The following is a 24,382-nucleotide window of genomic DNA, read 5'->3' as shown; positions in this document are numbered from 1 at the left end:
CTTTTAATTAATCCTAAAAAAGATTTAATGTTAAAGCAGCAACACAAGTAGTAATGAGCTGCAGCCCTACTATAGTCTTTTCTTTTTTCCATGACTGACTAAACAGAATAAACAAACTGACCTTAAAGGACAACACAACTTCATACCGTTTTACTTTGTTTATAAGAACAGCTTGTTTATCCAGTTATGGGGAAAAAATTAAATATTTCTGAAGTTTGTATCATTCGCATATTAACATTGTAAAATGTTAAATCATTCTGAGTTTGAATTTCTTCTCCGAAACTACACAGTGCCCCTTCAAATCAGCAATTATTTAAAACTGCTGGATCCCATCCACCCACAGGGCACAGGCTGCAAGCAACTCTACCAAAAAAAAAAATAACTTGTATTTGTGATTTTCAGTCCCCAAATTGAACAAAACTGGTTAGAAAATCAGAATTCTAATATTTTTTTTAAAGCACCCTCCCCTCACAGCAGTATGGGTAATCTGTGCTGTGCAGATGCAGCTCTGCATGCATGAGATGCCTTACACACATATGCTAAAATTCTCACTCCAGGCTACACACTTGCTGTGAACGCCCCCCCCCCTCCATCTCTCCCTCTGATGCCAACATATGTGCCTCAAACGGGATTTAAACCTCGGAGCTGCACACACCCGTTTTCTCCAAAACAGATCCCCGCGTGAAACAATTGGCTGCTGAGGAGGAGGGCATCTTCTACCGACGTCATGATCTTTGCCTGCAGGGTCCTGACGGAGCCCCCTTGACCGAGTTATTAACCCTAAATGATCGCAGGGGGCTCTCGGTAGGAGGGAGGTGGAGGAGGATGTGATGATTATAAATCGGCGATTTAACTTCAGCGGCCGTCTGTGAGCGCACAAGGTCTCCTCTGCTGCCGGCGGGCTGCTGTAGTGAGGGAGCAGCTCAGCGAGGAGGAGGAGGAGGAGGAGGAGGAGGGTGGAGAGAGAGAGAGAGAGAGAGAGAGAGAGAGAGAGAGAGAGAGAGAGGGGAAAAAAAAGAAAAGATTTCAGCACTGGAGCTGTCCGCGCCTCCTGGAGAAGTCTCTATCTGCTGCCAAGCTCTGCCACGCTGCTTCCGACTGTAAATTTTCTCCGAAAGGGGGAAGGAAGGAATAATAAAAGTGCCCCTGCCATCCATCTGTGAGCGGAACGGGACCAGAACCAGGACCAGAACCAGGACCAGGACCAGAGCCGGGACCGGGACCAGGACCGGGGCGCGCACGCACTTCATTCGAGCAGAGTGTTGCCATGCTGGACGGCCGGGCTTGAGACAAGGGAAAGGACAAAGTCACCAGCAGACAGCAGCCTCCTCTTCACTCTCGACGGTGAGTCCTCAGAGAGAGCCGTTACATAACCAAACTGTGCTGAGCCACATTCTGTGTGTTTGACGGGACTCCTATAGGTGGATGCGCTGCGCTGAGCCTCGTCCACAGATGCGTGTATGGGATGCATATTTAGGTCAGCCCGCACTTGTGGGGCGTGGATGGCAGGATGGAGGGATGGAGGGAGTTCTCAGAGCTCTCCTGCTCCTCGCCTCAGCTCCCTGAAAATGTGTGACTTCTTCTGGGCTGTTATTACTGAGGGGGAACAAACTGTTTGTGTGTGTGTGTGTGTGTGTGTGTTTTTTTTTTATTACAGGAAGTTGCATCAATGGGAGACCCTGTCACTAAAAAAAAAAAAAAAAAAAAGGCATGGCTGGAGGGATTCAGGATTGATGCAGCAGACATACTCTGTCCACTCTCTCCACCTAGCACAGTCCCACAGGGGAGTGCTGCTGTCCATTAAGCTCCACGTCCACCTTCTCTTTGTTTTTTCCACCCCCCCACCCCCTCCCAAAACAAAAAAAAACAAAAAACAAAAAACAAGCTGATTTTGGTGTCATCCTTGGAGAGAGTCCTGCTCCTCAGCCTGTGACAGATAGATTCCCAAGCACCCTGAGCTGCTCTGTGCTCCCTGTCAGACTCTCTCATGAGCGTTTGTCGGGCGCTGGCACAGTCTCTCCGCCTGGCAGCGCATGAATGCCAACGTGATGCCTCCAAACCTAACGATGCATTGAGATTTAAATTCCACCTCCATTCAGACACTTTTTTCCCCCTTATTGTCCCTTCACAAGCTGAATTTCCCCCCCACCACCACCACCAGTATGAATTTGCTGAGCCCTGAGCTGTGCTGTGCTGCTTTTTGTCGGTTGTGCTCAGGCGATAAAATGCCAGAGGGGACGGTGGCATGTTTCGTGCACATGGCAGCTCCTCCAGAAGGTGAAAAAAAAAGAGGAAAATCTCAGCAAACCACACTTGGGCTCCTGGGTTCGGGTGGCTTGACTCTGTGTGTCCGAGTGCACGTACAATCTGCGCATTTTTAAACGGCTGCTAATGATTCCACTCACTCGCCATTACTAGGGATCAGGCTGAACTCGTTAGTGTAATTAGTTCCAGGTCTTTGCCTCCCTGGTCCGTGGGTGAGATCTTCGGCTAAAGGGGGATTCATTCCCATGAAAAGGCATGCTTTGTGGGGCTTCCATTCAAAAAATCTAAACGCCCCCCCCCTCCCTTTCTCCCTCTCTCTCTCCTAACCCTCCTCTTACCCTGAAACAAGGACTGAAAAGGAGGGCTGGTTGGGATTCTAATCAGCACATAACAGTGACATCCAGCAGCTTTGGGAAGGGGACCATACATTACACATGGCATGCGAGTAGAGCCAGATACAGATTAGCTTTAATGGCTCTATGCTGTAATATGTATGGATATATAACAGCGCGGTGGACGAAAGCGGGTCTTCTCCTGATCTGTTGTCCAGCAGGGCAGAAAGAAACCAATGCCATGTGAAGCACCGACACAAGGGGCTCCCAAAGGTGAAGTTAATGTCGCACAAGATGGTTAGAGAGAAAGAAAAAACAAGTCATTCTGTGACACATTTTTAAAGGAGTTAATCCAAGTTAGCCTTTCTCTCGCGGAGCACTCAACACATTAGCCTCCACTCTGCACTGCAACCCGAGAAGGATAAAAACACACTGATTAGCCGAAAGGTTGCGGAACTACTTGGCTTTTAAGGAGTCACAAACCAAAACGTCAGGAACTGAATGTTAACGTTAAGTGTTCACACGATAACACCCTGAGGAAAGCAATCTCGTCTCCTAGAAAATTGGCTGTTTTTGTCAAATGTGCTCTGGAGAAAACATCCATTACCGGATGATGAATGTGGTTTTTCTTTCTCCTGATAACACACAGAGTTAAAGGACACATATAATGCTTATCTTCAGGTTCTTCAGAATAGGTTTACACACTCTAATACTAAAAAAATACATTTATTTTTCTCATACTGTCCAATGCCACAGCACTGTATCCCCCTCTATCTGAAATGCTCCTGCCTCTTTAAGGGCTCTCCTTTTACAATACCCAGTCTGCTGTGATTGGTCAGCTCACACATGCCTGAGCAAACAACAGAGCAGCCATTCAAAATCAAGTCTTACATCACTATGTGGCTCATTTGCATTTATGTCAAACTAGCCTGACATGAGACATGAATGCAAATGAGTGACATGGTGACGTAGCGTGATGTCGGAAAGTCGCGGAATTAAAGGCGGGAACTACAGATGAGGCGCTTGAGGCCCTTTAGGAGCAGCGAGAGAGTGTTATCGGAGAGCTGCTGTGAGCTTTTTAACTTTCGAGACAAAACACTTTGGAGAACATTTGCCGTTGTCAGCCCTGTCTGAAGGTGAAGTTACTTCAGCATGGCAGGCGGTCACATACGCACGGTGACCTTGTGCCACATCTTAAATCAATATCCTGCCCTCCTCTGTGTTTCTTTAGTGGCATCCGGCCAGCCAAATGCACCTACAATGACAACAGATCCGCTGTCTATAAACTGTTCAACCTGAAAGAATCATATCTTTCAGCAAAAGCACAGAATCTGAATCGACTAAGTTTTGACACTGATGTGTCTTAGTGCTATTGGGCCATTTACCTCAGACTGATAAATGGCTGTTATATGAGCTCCCGTAGATCTCAGTAACATTCCCATGGTGACACTTGGGCAGCAGAGGACTGAATACTAATATAGACCTTAAGGTGTCTCTACTGGCCTTGATACACTGCTTCTGAAACCAGAGCCAAATCAAACTAAAGGTTCATTTCCTGTTTAGGCATAACACACAGCTTCAGACGTCAAGTGGGAGAAGTACTTCCAAAATTTCACAGACGCAGCGATGAAGGAGTGTCAGTCCAGCGTGTCGGATGCCGCTGCTGCAGTGAGCTGATGTAGTGGAGGGAGTGTGTTTTTGCCGTCCACGGTTTGGTAGCGTTGAGTTAATGAGTGGACTGTGGACGGTGTACAGAGGGATTACTCAGAGGAGCAGAGGAAGAAAAAAAAAAAAACATGGGATTTGAAGAGCACTTTGGTGTAACCTCCCTCAGAAATTATCAATATTTAATTAAACCAAGATGCTCCTGAGAGCTTCATCATCTGAGAGCTCGTCACACTCAACTGCCGACACGGAATCAAGAGCCTGAATGCATCTGGAATCTAAAATGTTTTGCAGTCAGATATATATAAAAAAAAAAATATGTCAGAGAACATAGGGGGGAAAACAAAGGATTGACCTCTCTGAGAAGTGGCGTGTGAATGAACTAAATGAAAAATTCTCAATCTTGTCACGACAAAAAAAGTGAGCGTCTTCCTTGAGGATATTCTGAGGCGAAGCAGCTCGACAGAATGACATTTTCTCCATCATATATGTCAGGCTCTGCCCCAAGGAGTGGCCCTGTTTTCCTTCCCTTGGTCCAGATCTTTTTTTATCCAGGGGCATTTAAATCATTCAGAGGGGTCCGGGAAAGAGAGCAGAGCAGCAGAGGCAGCTGCTCCTGCAGGAGCCCAGCGAGCGTCAAGCCTGAGGGAGTTTCATCCCATCCTCCTCAGCTTTCTATTGCCCTCAAATGTAATATGAAAGGTTGAATTTAGGTGACTGCTGAGCTATAGTGGCATCACTTTTCATGAAACAGTGGCCACTTGAAGGAGCGTTTGCCATTCGTCACAGCTGGCGTCTGGTTTTTGTCGTTTCTGGCTGCGGTTTCGATCACGTCTGATAACATTGTGCTCAGCGGGGTAATAACCGAGATCTGGCATTAGGCGAAATCACCTCGACCAAGTAGGACGGGTCAAGAAAAGACGCGGGCAGTTGGATGATCAAACAGGTTGTAAACAAGCAGGTAGTTCAGCTAGATTATCTAAAAAACCTTATTTGGAGCAAACAACAGCGGTCTTATTCTTCGCCCCCCAAAAATGAGCCACACTGCACTTAACAAGACCAGATGATTAATGTGATGTCTGTAGGTTTTACCAGTAGTTAACGTTAGCAAGCTACTATAGAACACACAAGTTAAGCAAAAGAGGCTAGCTGCTCACTTATTTAAATCATCTGAGTTTAAAGACACGGTGACGCCATCTGCTGGTCTTCCGTGATGGAGCCCCAAGTGCCGCATTACGAACATCGGCAATCTAGATTTTCCGGAGCCAGATGTGACCATATTTGAAAGAGAGGGTGAAACTTTGGGTTAGGATGGACATGATGGCAGCGACTTGCAAATTGCAAGGTAGACAAGCCCAATAGATTACCAAGCTTTATTGTCTATTTTACTATAAGTGTGAGCATAACTGACAAAATGAGCATCGTGCTTTGTTAAATAAGACTTGAAACTGTCGACTGACACCATAAATGCATTGGACAACTGTTTGATTAAGTAATAAATCAAATGAGAAGTAGGATCATTTTCTCATACGCTTACATACCATCGGACACCTTTTTGAAACCAGTGGAATCACCCCAATGCTGGCCCAGACCAGTCAGTCAGCTGACTGACCAGACTGAAAAAAAAAAAAACCAACAGAACTGGGATAAATAACTACTATTTATTTAATCTATTTCAAATTATAATCCCTTACGCTGCAAAAAACTTTCTATGAAGCATTTCCAGATGTTATTTTACAATGTCAGGTCGATTTAAAACTTGTATGATCATCTGACAGCTCATGTGTTTCTTCTCCCCTCAGGCGTGGGTATTTTTAGCGTTGTCAGATCACTAACTTCGCCAAGTCCGCTATTATAGCCAAAGATAGAAAACTACAAGAACAAGACTCAAGTTCCAATACATCGTTTCATCCACACGAATATATGTACTCCTTTGCCGCTCATTAGAGCGCTGATATATGGATAGCAAATAACCTACATCGGCCATCATGAAGTGCTTCGCTAATATTCTTGTCAGTCAGGTAGAGAGGATGAGAGCAGTTTGACAGGCTTGCCGGTCCAAAATGTTTGGATCTCTGACGTGCAAAGGCAGCCAAGTGGCAGGTTACTCAGCGCTATCTAATACACTGAGGTATCAAAGCCAGGCACTGACCCATTTGTGTCAGAATCGACTTGTGCACGGGGATAAGAATAAAACACCCTTGTTTAAAATGCACAAGTTAACCTGAAAATGACAAGGTCGTCCGTGTGCTCAGAATTGCAGTGGCTTCACTTCCTGCTCGGTTTGAAGAATGTAAACCATTGTTCCCTTGCTGCCTTTTTCTATCTATCTATCTATCTATCTATCTATCTATCTATCTATCTATCTATCTATCTATCTATCTATCTATCTATCTATCTATCTATCTATTGTGTGCACTTCACATCCAAAGGAGAATGGAATTTGTGCTATTTATTGCTCACATTGATTCGATGAAGTGTATGAAGACCTTGGGGCTGGTAACAGCACTTAGTTTATTGTTATTGTTTCTTATTTTCCTCTGGCTGGCTTGTTCATGAAGCCGTTTCACTTTGCCGGCCATTAAAGAACAATTATTTATTTATTTATTTGTTTACAGTTGATTAGCTCTTTTAAAAAGGAGCGGTCCATTATCTTCGCTGTGCAGCGTTTGAGAGCCCAGCAGCAGCGTTCAGCCCATATATCAGCCATACGATTATTTTCATCTTGTTCCTGTCGTTTCTTTCCTGTGGTTCATGTAAAAAGAGGCGGCAGTTTACAAGCTGGTCCTCGCAGGCATCTCTGGCATCTAAAGGCTGTCTCTGTCTAACGTCTGTGCCAGCGCTGCTCTGATCCGGAATGGGAAGGTCAGTTCAGTGGATAATTGCGTCCCCATGATAATGACTGTGCCACCCTGTATTGTGATCGCCACGCATCCTGCATTTATGCTGCATCTATGAGCTGTTTGGGAGCTTCTGCAAAAAGATTTTTTACATATTCAAGTGGCTCAAACGACAGCCTCGCTAGTGCTATCTTTTTTTTTTTTTTTTTTTACACCATGCTGCCAGCGTGGCTATAATGATGCCATTATCAGTCTGTCGGTCAGTACGACACTTGGGTCCGGATTGCTAATGTAGTGGATTGCAATGAAATGTTCAATATGGTTCCTAAAGGATGAATCCTGCTCAGTTTGGCGAAATCCTGACTCAATGCCGTCACAAGGTTGCTTATGGTTTTGGGGTGAAAGGTTTTCACCAACTGTTGTGTGGATTGCCACTGAATTTGTGGATGCCTCCTTTTTCCTTGGTATAGTACTTTCCTCTACATTCATTCAGGAGAGGTGGATCATCACCGTCAGAAAACTGCTGAACGCTATAATCAGGATAACAAGAAAGAAGCAAAGAAAGCGCAAAAAAGCATACGGCCAAGTGCGCTGAAGTACTGACCAAGACTCACCTGCTGCCACCACTGCAATATATGCATATCTCGCAAACCAGAAGTGTTTTTTCCTCTTCTACCTTACAACCCCTTGATCACGACCCTAAGAACAAGACTGAGACTAAGAAGAAAAACCAGATATTTTTGATTAGGGTGAGTTTCCCATAAATGGCCAGATACACTCCAAACATGGACAGGGACTGAGGCTGCACAGGCAGCTATGTACAGCATCGTATGTCTGCATATAAGAACATGGTCACACGTAAACATCTAACTGTAACTTTTTGCTTAAACTAGAAACTCAGAAGTTTTCAGCTTTAATGCATCGTTATTAGAGCCTGATCAATATATACAGTATATATCGGCTGATATATACTGACACAGAAACTTGGGGTTTTTTTAGAATATAATGTCAAAAAAGATGCTTTGAGTAACTTACAATCATCAAATTCCCAGTAAGTTACACAACTTACATACACTGTTACATAGTTTTTTCCACACATGCTTGACATTTGAGGGATCACAAACATGTATCGATACGAACGTTGAATGCACAGTATGCCTAAAGAACAATCACGCCATTGGCGCTCAGATTGGTTCTCCATAAAGCAAGCTCATAGTTTGCTAATTTGTCTGCAAAACCTCCTGGGAAAGTGAATAAAGTCATGTTTTCACCTGCGTTTTTGTTTTGTTACTCTGTGGAGGAAAAAAAGCAATCTAGGTGTCTTGTCTGACAATAATCCTGAATGGAAATGCTGGTGGGGAGGAAGTTCTCTGTTTTTCTCTTTTGATCAAAAACCCCCCAAAAATTGGGTAGGTGGCTGTCAGGTGAGGATATAGTACACACCGCAATTATTGTAATGTCAGCAGTAAAATTCCAGCCCGGGACATTTGTTGCTCCTAATCCTCCCCAGTCTGTCTCACATGGGCGACATTGCCAAATAATATATTAAAAACTCAGCTGTGCGGTGTGCGTTTGGCAGATTAATTTTTAATCCGAATGTTTGGAAAGATATACTTTCCATAAGGAGATACTATTTCAGGTGGACGGACTTGGACTCGGTTGCCAGTGTCAGGTCCTGCGATGATCCGATCCTTTCCCTCTCATACGCGAAAACTAATCCAAACTACTCCTGCATTAAAAGAATGGGACCGAACCCTTTTCAGCCTAATCTGCGCTAAACCCACTGAGCTGATTGTCTTTCCTGCAGTTAGGATGACAGTCTCAGTTGGTATTCCACAGGCGTGCTTATGTGTATTTTTAATCACTGTATTCTCGCCGTGTTGCTGTCATTTATTAGACTGCGGGAGGGCGTCCTAACCGGGGAGGCTGACCTTTTTAAATGAAGTGGTCGTCCTTGAGGAAGGCAGTCTGTGTGTCCAAGTTTTTTTTTTTCCCACTGAGCACGGCTGGGCAGATTTTTTTTTCCAAGTATATTTTTTTCTGTTTTCTGACCACCGAGGGCATTTCAACATCACGATGCCACATTTTTCGTCTAATTCGGAGCTCCCGTTTCATTCCTGTTCTGCGCCGTGGAACAATGCAGTCCATCGACAACGCACTCGAGTGATTTTCAGCCAGCGTGTTGGCATTTAGAGTGTGCTCCACGTTGTCATTTTGTTGTCAAGTGTGGACGTGCAACACGCCCCGAAAACGCGGTTAAACTTTGCCAGATGGGAGACGGCTGACAACGCTGCAGGAGCTCTATGGTTTAGCTTACTCGACCTTCGACATCCCTTTAGTTAGACTCCAGTCAAAATGCATGTTCGGTGCAGAAACCAATCAAGTATCACTTCGCCTCTCGTTTTTCCACATGAAAGGAAACAAGAACAAAAACGAGAAGTGGCTTTCAATTTTGATCCATATTAACTGTGGTTCGTGTCTCCCTGAACTTTTTTTTGGGGGGGGGCGTGTTGTTTAAATGTCTGAAACCAGAGACAGTAGCGCCGTTGTCGAAGTCTGTGTGGTGCAAATGAGTGTTGTTTCTTCCCCCCCCGCCAGTCTATGAGGGATGAGTCCAGCCCGAGAACAGAAGGCAGGGCAGGCTATTAGAGTCTTAGCCAGGGAGGAAGGGAGAGAGGGGAGTGACTCCCATTTCACTTCAGATAAATGCGATTGAATTTCACACGAGCACTTATGCGGAGCGTGGATGGATGGGATTGCATTTGAGAGGAAAGACACATGTCCAATAAGTACCATGTAATCAACTTGAGTCCATGACAGGCGCCTGTTATGGAATAATGGAATTCACATTTGCGTCTCACTTGGGTGGAAAATGAGAACTCTGTCAGTCTTTTCTTTTCGCGTCAGGTTAGGTGCCACTTCGTACAGGATATGATTTCACTTAAAGTGTTTAGTACAGAAATGAATTTGGGCCATTAAAAAAAAAGAGTACTGACTAGAAATCTGAGAAAAGTCAGAATTCTGACAAAAAAAATCTGAATTCTGACAAAAAAAAAGTCTGAATTGTGGGGGAAAAAAACTTTTCTGTCACAGTGGTTCTAATCCTCTTGCGTAAATCTTTAGCTGTAAGCTCCTCACAAGCGCAGCATTTAGTAGTTTTTGCTGACTCCTGCACAATGTCAGAGGAAAAGAGTGTCATAGTTTTCCCAAAACATCCTCTCAGTCAAAATGTTATAGCTTTTTATATCCATTTCAGTGTGAATCAATATACTTAAATCATTTTTATTGCCAAAGTAAAACAATAACTACAAAAGTAACACTCACAAAATCAGATTATCTCAGTGTCTCACACGCTCAGCAGTCTGAAGGTGTTCGCTTTGATAACTGGCAAAAAACTCATTTAAAATCCTGCAGGGAGAGCGAAGTTAATTTTCTCCTCGGGGATCAATAAAGTTGATCTCACCTTATCTTATCTCGAGTCACTTCGTGTGGCGAGCAGTTGGAACTGAAGAGAGTTGATGTCAGATATCTGCGGCTGGCTGCACTCGGCAAGTTGTGGCGATTGATGATCTGTATGAGTTATTATACCGCGGGATTAAAAAGAAGGCGCGTGTCTCACACGCACGCGAGGTTGGCTCTCATGGGATTCTCCAAACTCGGCGTAAAATCCGGCCTCCTGACTTTATTACGGAGGTTAATGAAGGCGGCGAAGCAGGTGATGTTTGCTGCCCGCCTGCAGGTTGAACAGGGTGACCTTTGGAGGAACGTCGCACCATAATGAATCCCTGAGCAATTAGGGAAATGTACTCGGGATAATGGATGGGAAACACCTCACTCAGATTAAAACAAAAAACAAAGCTCCTCATGGGATTTACATAGCTGGAAAATAATCATGCGTATAAATGACACCAGCTTATAGAAATTTCGGACGCTATGCAGTAAAATGGAAGTGACTGAAGTCTTCTTTGCTGCTCGACAGTCGACAGTTTTAGTTTGGACTACGTCTTTGGCAGAAAGTAGTTCCAATGGAAACTCTTCACAGTAACCGGGGCGTTGTTTCTGGAAGGACACATTGTCGTTCTCTTGTCAGTTCTGTCGGCGCCACAAAACAAAATTCCATCCATCTGCATTGTATTAGGACGAAGGCAGAGATCTCAGAGATAGATAATGTATCTTAAAGCCTGGTTTGCCTTTAACCGTAATAGTACCTGCTACTAAGCCATAGTTTTTATGGGCTCAGTGTATGTGCTGTATTATTGAACAGCAGGGAGACACGCCGTCTTAACTCACTTCGATGGGAACCTCCGTGAACTCTGATGTGTTTGCGAACGCTCTTCTTGAGGGGACGTCGAAAAACGTTTCATTGCCACCGCAGACTGTGGACCTGCTGTATGTGCTGTTTGCCAAGTAAGTGTTACAACAAATAGGCTAACTGACTCATGAATGTGATACGCCCTTCATTAAGGGAAACACTGGATGGCACACCTAGCTAACAATGCTAGCATGCAAGCTGGTGGGCTAACATGTGGAGTGCATGCATAGTTTACATGCCATTTAACCAAATATTGTAGCTAGCCACACAGCTGGAAAGCAGAACTCTTCATTTATTTGTCTTCTGGTCGTCTCAATAATATTCCTCTATGCGCATATAAACAGAAGAAGAAACTTAGCTTGTCTTCTGTGGTTGCGACAGTGGGGTGCATTTCCTTGCGTTGAACACTACAGGCGTAAGTACCAGCACAAACGAATACGAGGCGTAAATGTTTGTTGGTAATCTGGAGAGAAGCTTTATCCCTTTATCCACAAGTCAAGACGATGATGATACATGACCTCCATCGATCTTAATGGCTTACAGTTTGATTAGCAGTTACTGGTGTTTTGCATGGCGTCATTCATGTGATGAGTTGACACGTTAGAGACAAGTCAAGATTGCCGCATCGATATGTACCGTATCGCCTGCGGCAACATAGACCCCCGCTGCAAGGTTTTATCTGGGGTTTACATACACCAACCGCATGTATAAAAAAGGCAAGCAATACGTCTTTTTGTCAGTGTGCTGCGAGTTGTGAGACTCTCGGCCTGCGCCTCTACAGTTGCCACCCGACTCCTGCAAAGGAAAAAGGAAAATCTCAGGCAATCTCCACGTTGTCATGCAGAATGAACAGCCACAGGAGCAGATGGGCAGGGTTTATTAGGGCTAAAAAGAGGCGTTCAGGGACGGTGCTGCGGATGGAGAGACATTTGGGCGGCTTGAAAGGTCTGTGCAGCGTGTGCACAGGAAGAGAAGACACAGCGCAGCAGTGAGATAACGATGTGCGAAGACAGGAAATGTTTTCATGCATGTTTTGATGATCTCATCTCTGTGTTTGTCCTCTGGTTTGTCCTTCCCATGTTTTCCTTTGTATACTTTTAGCGTATAGTTTTACTCAGTCTGCAAATGACTGATGTGATTATATCTTTTTTGATAGGGGGTACTACTAAAAGACATCCATGTGTGTAGACAACTGTGTATTATTCTACCATAGCTGTACATCCTAGATATCCTAGATACAAGATTAGTTAAAGGCCCTGGAAACCTGTTTTATCAATTATGCGCTGTGAGGGATATACTCCCACGCACACACAATTGTTCCGCCGAAGAGCAGCTTTGATTTTGTCACGAGAGAGATTGCTGTTTTCTGTGTCTTTCTCTGCTGAGTGGTTTAAAGAGGGGGTAGCTCAGTTGGAGAAAGGTGATGTCATGTACTCCCAGGCACCAATCACACTCCAGTGATATTTGATAGTCACGGTCTGACAACAACAGTGGACTTGTTTGCTTATCTTACCAGCGCCGTCCATGAAATCTGATCACACCACACCCACAAAGTCCTGATGAAGCACATTATCTGACATTTTGAGTGCTTCTCTCTTTAATAGACGATACTCGGAGATGTTTGCTTTTCTTTTTCTTTTTGATTTTGTATATTTTTTTTTCATGGATATCTGTCATTTTGTTGTAAAAACAAAGGGGCTTTAAAAGTACAACATATAAGACTTTTAGTTTAAAACATTGAAAAAAAACTATGATTATCCACATAGTCCAAATAAATAACAGTGTTGACATAGTTAAGACGTCTGTGTATTGTTCTGCAGAGATATCTGTTGAAGTTTGCATGCTAGCCAGCTAGCCATAGTAGAGGTCACAGTTAATAAAACCATCTCCCACCCTGCTCAGAGCTCAGAGTCAGCAAACACAACAGCTAGCTGTAATGCTGATTTAGCTAACAGCAGCTATAGTTAGCAGCAGTCAGCGGTTCCTCTGGTGATATGCTGCCCCCTCTTTGTTTGGATTGTGAATTTGACAGGCCAGTTCTTACAATTTGCGGATTTAATCTCGAATAATAACTATACTGTTGTAAATCAAGGCTGTAATAAACTGTGAATAACATCTTTACTAACTGCAACTGTTCTCGGCTTCTGTCTTTCTCCATCCGTCTGCAGCCATGGGAGTGCTCATGTCAAAGAAGCAGCAGGTGGAGAAGGTGCAGAAAGCCACAGCTGTCGTCTCTGCCTTCCAGGCGGGCATTAAGGACCGCCAGGTCGCGGCCAAACAGGCAGAAGCAGATGCGGAGGAGAGCGAGGGCCCTGCCAAACCACCGGCCAATGCTGACGAGAAGACCACTGAGGAAGCTGAGCAAGAAGAGACAGACAATAGCGCGGGTCCGTCAACCTCCCAGCAGGCCTCGGCGTCAGCCAAGGATGAGTGTAAGGTCAACCAGGAGGCTTGGTCGAGGTTACGGGACGGGAAAGGAGTGGAGCCTGAGGACCTCGACAAGAGCCACCAGCTCACGCCGCCAGCGTTCGTGCGGCCCAAAAGGGAAGCTGACGATGACCAGCCTGTGGAGGTGGAGCTGGAAAAGAAAGAACAGGTATCAGTGGTGACAGAGCGGCGGCTAGTGATCTTGTGGCCATTGAGATTTCGTGGCCGAGGTGTTATCTGAATCAGGAATGTGTAAAAATATCTCTAACTTTGACAAACACACTCTTTAAGTCCTAGGATTAGAGAGATGTCTCAGAGATGTCAAAGAATCTCCATGGCAACAGGAGCGTATTATCTCTTTTCCTCTAGTAAGTTGGGCATTATGATAAGGTAGATCAGCCAGACTGTAAAGGCACTCTTAGGTGTTATCCAAACAGCCTTGTTGAAGGTGAGAAAGTAATAGTTAAATGTAGTTTTCTGCAAGGCTACTCATTCCCACACTAGCAGGGAGAGGTGTTGCTGTTGTGCACGAGGACTCTTCACAGCGTGCATCTTGTGGGCGGGCTGCTTTAGTTGGCTCAGAGAGGTGACCATATCCAGGGTGACGCTTGACAACAGGGGATGGAGTTCACAGGAGCACTGACACCATCAGGTTTGCTATTTTGCAACGAGTAAACATTGCCTGGCAACTTGCTGTGCTGCTAAAGCTGCACTCGACGAGAGGTACAGAAATAAAAGCGTCTACCTTGCAATTTAAACAGATGCGTACTTGGGAACTTTTAAAGGTTAATGCAAATCATATCTAGACCAGAATGACTAAAGCGATATAATGGGATGTTTCTGCCAGGCTAAGACTTTTGATAGTTTATTTTGGTTTGGCAGAAGGTATCTGTTAGTAGCTCTTCCTTTAGGTACTCATGTAAAGTATGGTGTATGGTTTTGTTCTCTTTGACATCCATAGACATATTGTCACTTGATAATGTTAAGCTGATGACATACACTTGTACATCAGCATGTTGAGTTGAGCATTTAACCACACTGACATTGAAGAAACAAAATTAAATCTTTTTTTTTCTTTAATTCATTTTAACATGTTAGTTTAATTAACCACTCTCTACATAGCTTTATGTAATATGTACAGTATGTATTAATAACTGTACTAAAATGATCAGCAGAATGCAAAGAAAAGCAGTTTTGACATTATGTCCAAAACATCTGAGTTTTGTGTTGCAAAGATATCTGTTGAAGCTAGCATGCTACCCAGTTGCCACTTTGGAAGATGATCATCCTATAGTCAACAACATTAACACTTCCCCTGGTACTCCGAGCGCCCAGTCTGGGCATGGTAAACTGATGCTGAGCTTACTGAGCTTACCAGATCACTGATAACTGCAGTTAGCAGAAATTAGCTGTGGCCAGTTCTTACATATTGCACCTTTAATATGTTGTTCTCTGACCTTTAAAACTCTTTTCCCATTGTATGCAAGAATTATCAAAATCTGCTTGACACCCAATCGGCTGTACTGTAGCTCTGCCAACAAGCCAAAATGTTAACTGTGCACCAGTGATACAGACGGAAAACTGCCCTCTCTTCACTATAGATATATCAAGACTTTCAGTGCACTGGTGTCACCCCCCCCCCCCCCGATGCCCTTTGTTTTGCCCTTGCCCCTCAAACATCCTAAGGCCTCCACTGCTGACTTTGGCCAATTCCTGACCATCAGCCTGGTGTGTGAGGGCCCTAAGAGTAGCTACACTCAGTATGCCGTTTGTTACTGCGTGGCATAATGATCAAACTGAGGCCTGTAAGTTCACTTGTAATTATCAGTCCTCATTTTCCTAGATATAATCGCTGCATCGTAGAAACTAATAAATGACCTTCTCCATGAATCACAGTCCCAATTGAAAGCCTACATCTCATTTGATCTGGGACTACAACGGCGGAAGCCTGTAGAGCCATTAGGTCACATAAGGTGGGCCATAACCATAAGGTAAGCTTTGACTTAGAAAGTTTGACAAGGTCTCATCTGTTATGTGTCCACTGCCCCGTAGCCGGTGCTGCGGCACTGCAATAGAGACAAAAAACCTCAGGGATGGAAACTGACAGAGTGTTGGCTCGGTTAACCAGTCATGCGCTCTGCAGTCATCTTCCTTGAGCCTGACAGCTGAGTGTAATGGGGTCTGCAGGAAAGCCGGAGAGGGGATGACAATGTACGCATGTTGGACAAGGGCACAGATACCAGTCTCCAAGTCAAAATCAAAACTACCTTAGCGATCTATCTCAGGCTGTGAGCAAATAACACAACACAAACTACTACTACGTTATAAAACCAAACTCCTACCACTGACGGACTGATGCCTCATTCTCAGCTCACCTCAGAGCTTTGATGGGCGGGAGGTGAAGCTGTCCGTCGAATCAAACAATTGATCAAACTGGCAACAATGATCTCTTGACTCGCGATCTCTTTGTTTCTTTTAATGTCAGCCCACGAGTGACGAGATGTGTGACGTGTGCGAGGTGTGGACCGCCGACGACCTGTACCCCTGCCGGATCTGCACGCGGGTGTTCCACGACGGCTGCCTGAGGGAGCTGGGCTACCTGCGTGCCGAGGCCCTGCAGGAGATGAGAGATACAGCCCACACCGTTACTGGCTGGAGCTGCTACTATTGTGTAAGTCTGGACAGCTCACTCCCACCATCTCCTGCTGGACAACAAACATGTAGGTTTCATAAATGTCAATGCAAAAAATAGGCCTTTGTTCCAGGAAATAGTCACCGTGTTTCTCTTTTCTCTTGATTCAACTGCTTTTTTTTTACCCCGTGTAACCAAGATCAGCAGCAAGCCTTATTGTACTTCGCCCTGCTACTTAAGAGCGGTATAAATAAAGCAGCTTCTTGAGTGAATCCAAATGAAACATTTAGCATTTAGCATCATGACTGGGTGACTGTGAGGACATCTGCGTGCTTCAGAGAAGAGTTATTGCGTCAACTGACTGCTAAGGTAGTCCTAAATCTACTAATTTAAAGATTTAATTGTCATGCTTTTAATTCATGAACAGTATAAAAAACTGAATTGTGAGCAATTTGTTATCTGGTTGGCTTAGCTTAACTTGTTTCTAACATGAACAGAATTAGATAACAAGTCCTACCTGGGTTCTTTTCCTGAACTTGTCTATAGCAGTCAGTGTCTTTGTTTTTACCAATATAACACTGATCATGGCATTCAAAAGTTGTAATGTATTAATTAAAGCCAACCGTACAGTTAGAGTAGTAATGACAAACGTCTGTTAATCCCATCTGACAAAGTTTTGGCATCTCGCTGACGACACCTAAGGACGACTCTTTATATTAGCCGTGCAGCTAGCAGTCCAGACATACAACAGCCATGCAACCGTCATATAACGGCAATGCAACAGCCATATGGAAGACGAAAAAACAGCCCCGCAGCAGCCCCGCAACAGTCAGCAGTCCTTTCCTTCAGAGCAAACATTTCGACGGAACACAGGTAGAGGTCATTTTGCTGAGGATGGCTCTATGTCCTTTAAATGTCAGGGTGTTAGCAACACTAATTGGCTCCCGCTGAGTGAGTCGCCAGCGACAGTTGTCATAGCAGCAAATTAACCGTTGCTGCCCGAAACTTCCACCTGCTCCAGCTTCTAGACTGTTAAAGACCGTTCCGCAAGTTATAATTAAAACGGGGGCTGTCGCAATGCGAAAATTACGCTCTTTCAAACTGTAATTGTCTTTTTAATGTGCAAGAAAATTGTTGGAAAATGGACCATCCTTGTTTTGCGGTAAACACTACGTACGAGCTGCCGTTCACATGAAGCGAGGCGGAAAATGTTGAGTTTTTTTAGTTTTTTTTTTTTCAAAATAATAAAACAAACTCCCAGCCTCTCATCAGGCATCCGGGGCAAAAACGCCAGAGCCAATGACTCTCTGGTGATCACCGCCCCGGTTAGAGGCATAATGCAATCTGTTTTAATCGAGTCATAAACAGCCGAAGAGTGCTTTCGCTGGAGGAGCTCTTAGAGTGAAGTGGGGGGGGGGCGCTTCGCTGTCTTTCGGCAGCCAGCGAGGAGAAGAAGCGTTTGCCAAAGTTGTGTTTAGAGGGGGGATGTTTTCACACAATCCGAGGGAGGACACTGAAAGGTCCTCTTTCTTTGGCTGGCCACTGTGTTTGTGTGTGTTTGTGTGTGTGTGTTTGTGAATGGGGGCGGAATGAGACAATACAATGAGGGAGACAGAGAGAGGAAGAGGGAGAGGGAGCACTGTTTTATTTAAATCGTGAATTCTAATCTTGATAGTGAAAGAGAGCAGCTTTTTTTCTTGTTTTTTTTTTTCCCGGTCAGCACGCGTCACTCAGCTGTTACAAATCCCCCCTTCTGTCGCATCTGACATTTCATTTCGCACAGGCGCTGGAGACCGGCTGCTGGCAGATGGACTCAGTTTCCTTCTTGAAAGTGGATTTACAGTCAGCCTTCAAAGGGGGACTGCTGCATGTATGGCCCATTGGTAGCCAATGGATTCATGAACATGGGTGACCCCTCTTAACAGTACTCACTTCTTCTTTTAATGGTGCTAGATCCCGGGGTCGTGCTTTGGTCAAGGAGGACGTTGTAAAAGAGTATTAAAGAGCACATTCAAAGCAGGATGTGTGGATAACGCGGATGTTTTCAGTGGTTTATGTCCACATGGTTGAATACGGTCAATTCTGGTCCGTCTCCGTCAACTCCTGGGAAAAGCGTCTGCTTAGCTAGAGGATGTTCCTGTTAAACTGGTGTGTCCGAGCTTATCGGGGCGTATTCAATGAAAGCATGTGCTTCTGCTGCAGCTGGGATTGAGGATAATGAGAATGGAGTTTGTGGGGGGGAAAAAAAAAAAAGTGACTCAAATGCTCCACAGACGCAAAGAAAGGCATGGTTGGGTTGCTAATTCTCTTATGTGACCTAGTTTGTCATCACGCCCAGCCATCTGATTCATCGATGACGTCGACGTATTGATTTGTGCGACTTTTATGTGAACGAGAGGAATGTTTCTGCTCCGGCGCCGAGGCTACATCTGGAATATTTAAAGCCGCTTGAACGCGCAATCAATGCCGTCATGTTTCTGAACAAGACGCTCACAAAGAACTATTTATGCGAGCTGCCAGAATAAGATTAGAATGTGTTGTTATTATTACACTTCCTCCCTCCCGGGGCCTTTATTCTTATCCTTAAGAAGCTATTTTTCCGGATGCTGTCACGAGGTGTTGCGTAAATCCTTAAATCCCTTTCAAGGTTACGCATTTTTGACATAACCATATAATAATAGCGGTGAGTAGCGTTTGGTGAACATAGCGACACAAGAAATCAGAGATGGGCCGAAGCGGTGCCTGGCGTGAAAACAAACAAAGGAAGCAGTTTGCTGATGATGGCAGGCTCGTTTGGCTCTCGTTTGTCGATTCTCATCTCGTTTTCCAAATGATAGATATTGCTTTATGAATTGCAGCACACTGAGCACTGTAGGAAACTTATTACTGATGACTAAAAAAAAAACCAATAAAAGGATGAGACGGAGGTAGAATGGATAGGAGAGATAATGGCGAGTGGATTTGCAGCCTTCAGAGTAAACTGCGGCTTACACTGACATGAGCATAATAGCCGGTCCAGTTCCCTTGACTTAAAGTGGTTAAAAGTGTTAACGCCCATTGATGCTGACGTCTTTGCACGAGTGGCTAAATGAGACTACAGAGGATGTTGAGCACATTAAACATCATCACACCGAACACAAACTCATCTACTCGCTAATTCGTCTTTTCAGGCAGCATTATGTCACACATACCTCTCTGACTCTAACTTTCCAACTTAATGACAATTTATAGTGAGTGTAGTACCCTGTAGTAAGATGCTTAGTGGTGGTGCGACAAAGTCATGTGGCTGCGTTGAATTTTGTTTATAGCCTAACGTTAGCTTTCTACCTCTGGCGGCTTCAAAAATCGTAAATGTAGTTCCAGTTTGTGAAGATTATCCCGCTGAGCAAATCGTGTGAGGTTCATGAACTTGCGTTCGCCACAGAGCTTCAAAGACCACCAGAGGAATCCCAGTCGCTTTTTGCAGGAGGAAGCACGGCAACGCTATCTTCCAGGTTAGCCTACAAAATAAGACAGCGCTCTGTGAAATCGATGAAAATCATCATCAAGATCATTTCTTGTCTTAACTGGTTCTATCGCCACCGACAATCAGGAAATCTCATTAAAGATATGTGCTTTAATTTGACCTCAAACTATCCCAATGTCTTGCCACTGACATGGCTGGAAAATGTCCCGGCGTCTTTTTAAAAAATATCCAGTGGCTCCATACTCACAAATGTTCAGATGCCATCTTGAACCGTCGTCTCTCACTCGGCAGCAGCAATGTCCCCTCCACATCCCAACATGAAAGTCAAGTCCTATACGTATAACCTGAATGGTGAAATGGCGATGTATTTATTCTGGTGACTGGACTAAATTTGAAGGCATCTGAGGTACCCTGGTTCTGTTCCTAATGCTATATTTTGCTCTGAGGAGGCCGGCCTTTCTTAAACCTTTCCCGTGTTTGGTGGCCTTGATAAAGTGCAGACAGCAGCGACCAGAAGACGAGCTCAAACCATGTGGAAGAAAGAATGGAGCGTTTTGTCAGTGTGACAGCGACGGCCCTGTGTGGCCATAGCTCTCACTCAGCCAAGCCACTTCATACTAACAGTTCCACTCCGTTATAATGACATATATCAAAAGGACACAGTGTCCCAGACTGTATCCTCCTTTTTTTTGGAGTGCTGCAGACGGGACGTGAGACTATTATCCCGGTTCAGAGTTTCATTCTTTTTCACCTTGAAAGGAAACTCATGAGCGAGTTTCGTCATATGAGTGAGATCCCTGTATCATTACCCACTGAGCAAAACGTATCCAAAATACAGCAATAGATCTTATTCGCACAGCAGCCATTTTCCTTCGATATACCGCTCCTAATTGGAAAATTACGGGATAATGTAATGCTGCTGTGCTCTAGCACAAGTCTTTTTTTAAACGTAGGGATCAGCAACTGAAAATATGTTGGATTGGGAAAATCTGGAGGCACATTTGGATCTGTATTTTGCTGTAAAAATGACACATTTCATAACCTCATGTGGTTCATGTATTAATATGGTCTATTAAGCTTCTTTCTTGAACATTCAAAATTCATCCACTGAGGAACCTGAAGGAAGTATTATTAATGTTCATTATTGATATACAAGTGACATTCAACACCATTTCAGACATCTTTTCAACCTCGATCACAGACTTCCAACAAGTTCTTTTTTGTTAAAGCTTTTACAGCATTCTTCTTGGACTCAATTCAGCAAAAGTCACAATGTGGAATAAAACCTCCAACCACATGACGCAGAAACTCATCGAGTGAACGAGGGTGGCTCAAAATATCAATACATTTCGCACGACCACGCAATTGCCGCACCTGGATATTAGCGGGTAAAATTCAAGGCAGTGCAAATGAATAAATGAATGAATAATTAGCTTTGCATCCAGTCCACACTCTCGATCGCTAAAAATGCTGCGGACAGTGGGGCGGCAGGGTGCTGGCAGTTGCTGTGATCTTGATGACAGCTTGAAGAAATGCAGGAGGACATCACACAGCTTGTTGGCGCACATGCTCAGCTGCCAGTGTCTAATATAATGAGGCCATGTGGCCTTGTTTATTTTGTGGGTGAAAGCAACCTTCCTGCATAGTAAAGACCGGGGGAAAGGTGCGGAGTCCAGCGTGTGGGCGAAGGCAGCCTTTTAATCAGCTCCCTCAACTTCAAGTCCAACCGAAAATACACACAAAATATCTTCTTGGTGCTGCAGTCCATACTAAAGCATGGCTAATTATTGTCTGTGGTAATCAAATCTGTATCCGTCCTTTTTATTACATATCCTTTCTGCAGCTGAGTGTGTTTTTCTTTTGTTTTTGTTTTTTCCTGTGGGTGGGCGGCGTTTTTGTTCAGATTGCATAATGTGGGTTTTATGACGTCCTGACCGATTGCAGAGGTGATTAAGAGACTATGTAAACAAGCTGGAATTGACTCACCTCAATAATCCCAGAGGGACCATTAAAGTTGAATCATGCCACTTATCTGATAAATAATGTAGAATTGAAAATACAAACATAAATATTCAAATCAATGTCCCTGGTGATTTCCCCTTGCCCGCGGAATTGCTGATGTCTACAGCAGGCAGGGAAGAAATATATACGGAACATTACAGACACCTTCAGATGTCTTAGTCACGTAATGTTTCGAAATACTTAAATCTGTAAGTTTAATCAGGGTCTTGTGTATTTTGAGTAAGTTAAAGGGTCAGTATGTAATCATTTTTGACACTATGACACTATGAGGTCTGTGCAGTGTGTTGAGATATCTAGTTAGATATCAAGTCAGCATGCAAACCAGCCCAACCTGGCCCAAAACCCCTGTACTATTGATGTAATCACCAACACTTTCCATGCTCCCAGTCCTGACCAATAGCTGCACGACTCACTGAGCCAACCAACTAGATGATGGTTACTCTAGTGGTATGTTGTCCTGTATTTGTTCAGTGTGTGTCTTCAACAGGAGGCCAGTTCTTACATTATAAGGTCGTATAACTGGTTGCATCAGTATTTGACAGCATAGGAATGAATGAGATTCGGGACAGGTTGATAGAGAGGGGGGGAGTGACATGCGGTAAAGGGACCCAGGTCGGAAGTCGAACCCAGGTCCGCTGCAGCGAGGACAAAGCCTCTGTACATGGGACGCTGCTCTACAACTAAATGGTGCCCCACAAATAAGACCTTTAAGCGAAAGAAACAAAACAAAAAAACATGATACTGTGCATTAGCACATACAAGCAACGCACATTGCATATTTTGCAATTGAAAATATGTAAAAACAAAACAAAAAAAAATCAAGGCTTATGGCACTCTGGATTTAAACATCTTAATTGAAATTAACTGGAAATCACCCCTTTTCTTTAGGGCTGTCTTTTACTAAATATGCAATTATTAAAAGAGTGTCAGAACAGCACATCATGTGAATCACCTGGGAAACAGCAGATTTGCTGAAATGGAATCATAATCCACTACTTTGGCTAATTGCAGGCGGTACAGTTGGGACACTGCATAATTAGAGCAAACTCACTTATTAAAAATAAGGTAATGCACCTCTTGACTATAAAAGAAATTGGCTGAGCATCGCTTGTTCATCAAGGGTAAGTCTCAGCCCTCGTCTCACCCTTTTGCTGCAGGATAATCTGAATCTGCTCCTGACGGAGGAGGAGATGTACAGCCTCATGGAGACCTTCAAGCAGTGCAAGATCATACCAGGTGAGTCACTGGATCCAGGTTAGAACATACATTATGCTGAAATTCAGGAGGCAGTCCATTTCAACAAGCATCTGGCAGTTATGGAATGTGTTATATGTTTTTAGGGATGGTGATTTTGTTAGTAACATCTCAATTTTGATAGCCTCGAACCATCATGTCAATAATTTGGTGATGAACATTATCCCAATACCAATTTTCACTCCCAGTCCTAAATCGAGCACCCCCTTGCCTCTCTTAACAGATTTACCTCCTTTAAAAGTGGGACAACCTTTTAAGACCCTCACACATCATCAGTAGTCGTCGGTAGTGCTGATGTTAACAGAGGCAACCGGACATTTCCGACACGTCTTCTTCCGCTGAGGTGATTTCTCTTGGGTTGATGTGGCAAACCTGGTATTATCACAATGCTCATAAAGAAAAGAACCATAATACATTTAAACGACAACCCTTGGTTTGATTTGTGCCTCTAGAAAACCTCCATTTTATCTTCTCCCCACCACGTGTCGTAAAAGAAAGGGTCCATGAAGGGGACATTTTGCGCACCTCTATTGTCGATCGACATTCTCCTGCCAACCAAATTAATTTGTTAAGCCACCCCTGTTCCCTGACACTGCATCTTTTTCAAGTTTGCTTTCGTCAGAAGAAACACATTAAGCTCAGCACTGGTCTCACAGCTGAAATCACCTCACAGAGGAGACAACTGAAGAAACTTTATTCCCTTTGATTTTTTTTCTTTTTTATCTAATTTTCAGAGTTATTTCATTATTTGCCCTCACGCTTGTCTACTTCCAAATGCGACGTCATTATGCCACAGCTTGGATGGAGGGCAATCAGTGGGAGGTGGTCTGCGCTTTTGTAGAGAATGAGTCACGATAAGTTAATTATATTTGGAAGACTGCTCGGTGACTAATTAGGTCTGATGTGATGAATTGTTCCTCGCCGCTGTAGAGTCATGCCTGGTGTCAGATGAGCTGCTGCAGTACCGCCACTTTGCGTCCAAGCAGCTGTTCGATAAGGACCTGACTGACGAGCAAGAGGAGGAGGTCCTGGCCCAGTTTGCAGCGCTGGATCCTGAGAAGAAGGGTCAAATCGAATGGTCGGACTTCCTCTACTATGAGTCCCTGGCAGTGTTGAGGAAGTTACGCTCAGAGGTGAAGTATTTTACAAGGGGGAAAGGGAATTATA

At 44.2% G+C, this 24,382-nt stretch overlaps 1 protein-coding gene across 3 annotated transcripts in view; it reads left to right on the top strand.

Annotated features, from left to right (window-relative positions):
* Positions 1–529: 529 nt before the first annotated feature.
* The window catches only part of phf24 (PHD finger protein 24), a 35,595-nt gene continuing 11,742 nt past the window's right edge, over positions 530–24,382 (top strand). Inside the window, exons 1-5 of one of the 3 annotated variants that reach the window (XM_037118274.1) lie at positions 530–1,344; positions 13,583–14,010; positions 16,327–16,512; positions 23,119–23,197; positions 24,146–24,348. In XM_037118274.1, the coding sequence (XP_036974169.1) occupies positions 13,585–14,010; positions 16,327–16,512; positions 23,119–23,197; positions 24,146–24,348 (894 nt within the window). In that variant the 5' untranslated portion in view covers positions 530–1,344; positions 13,583–13,584. Of the gene's footprint in view, positions 1,345–11,174; positions 11,510–13,582; positions 14,011–16,326; positions 16,513–23,118; positions 23,198–24,145; positions 24,349–24,382 lie in introns of those variants that run through there. The other 2 variants (XM_037118272.1, XM_037118273.1) reach the window with 2 other exon arrangements.

The sequence above is a fragment of the Acanthopagrus latus genome, chromosome 12 (assembly GCF_904848185.1).
Source record: "Acanthopagrus latus isolate v.2019 chromosome 12, fAcaLat1.1, whole genome shotgun sequence".
Classification (NCBI taxonomy): domain Eukaryota; kingdom Metazoa; phylum Chordata; class Actinopteri; order Spariformes; family Sparidae; genus Acanthopagrus; species Acanthopagrus latus.
The sequence above is the reverse complement of the archived record's forward strand: the minus strand, read 5'-3'. Positions and strand labels throughout refer to the sequence as shown.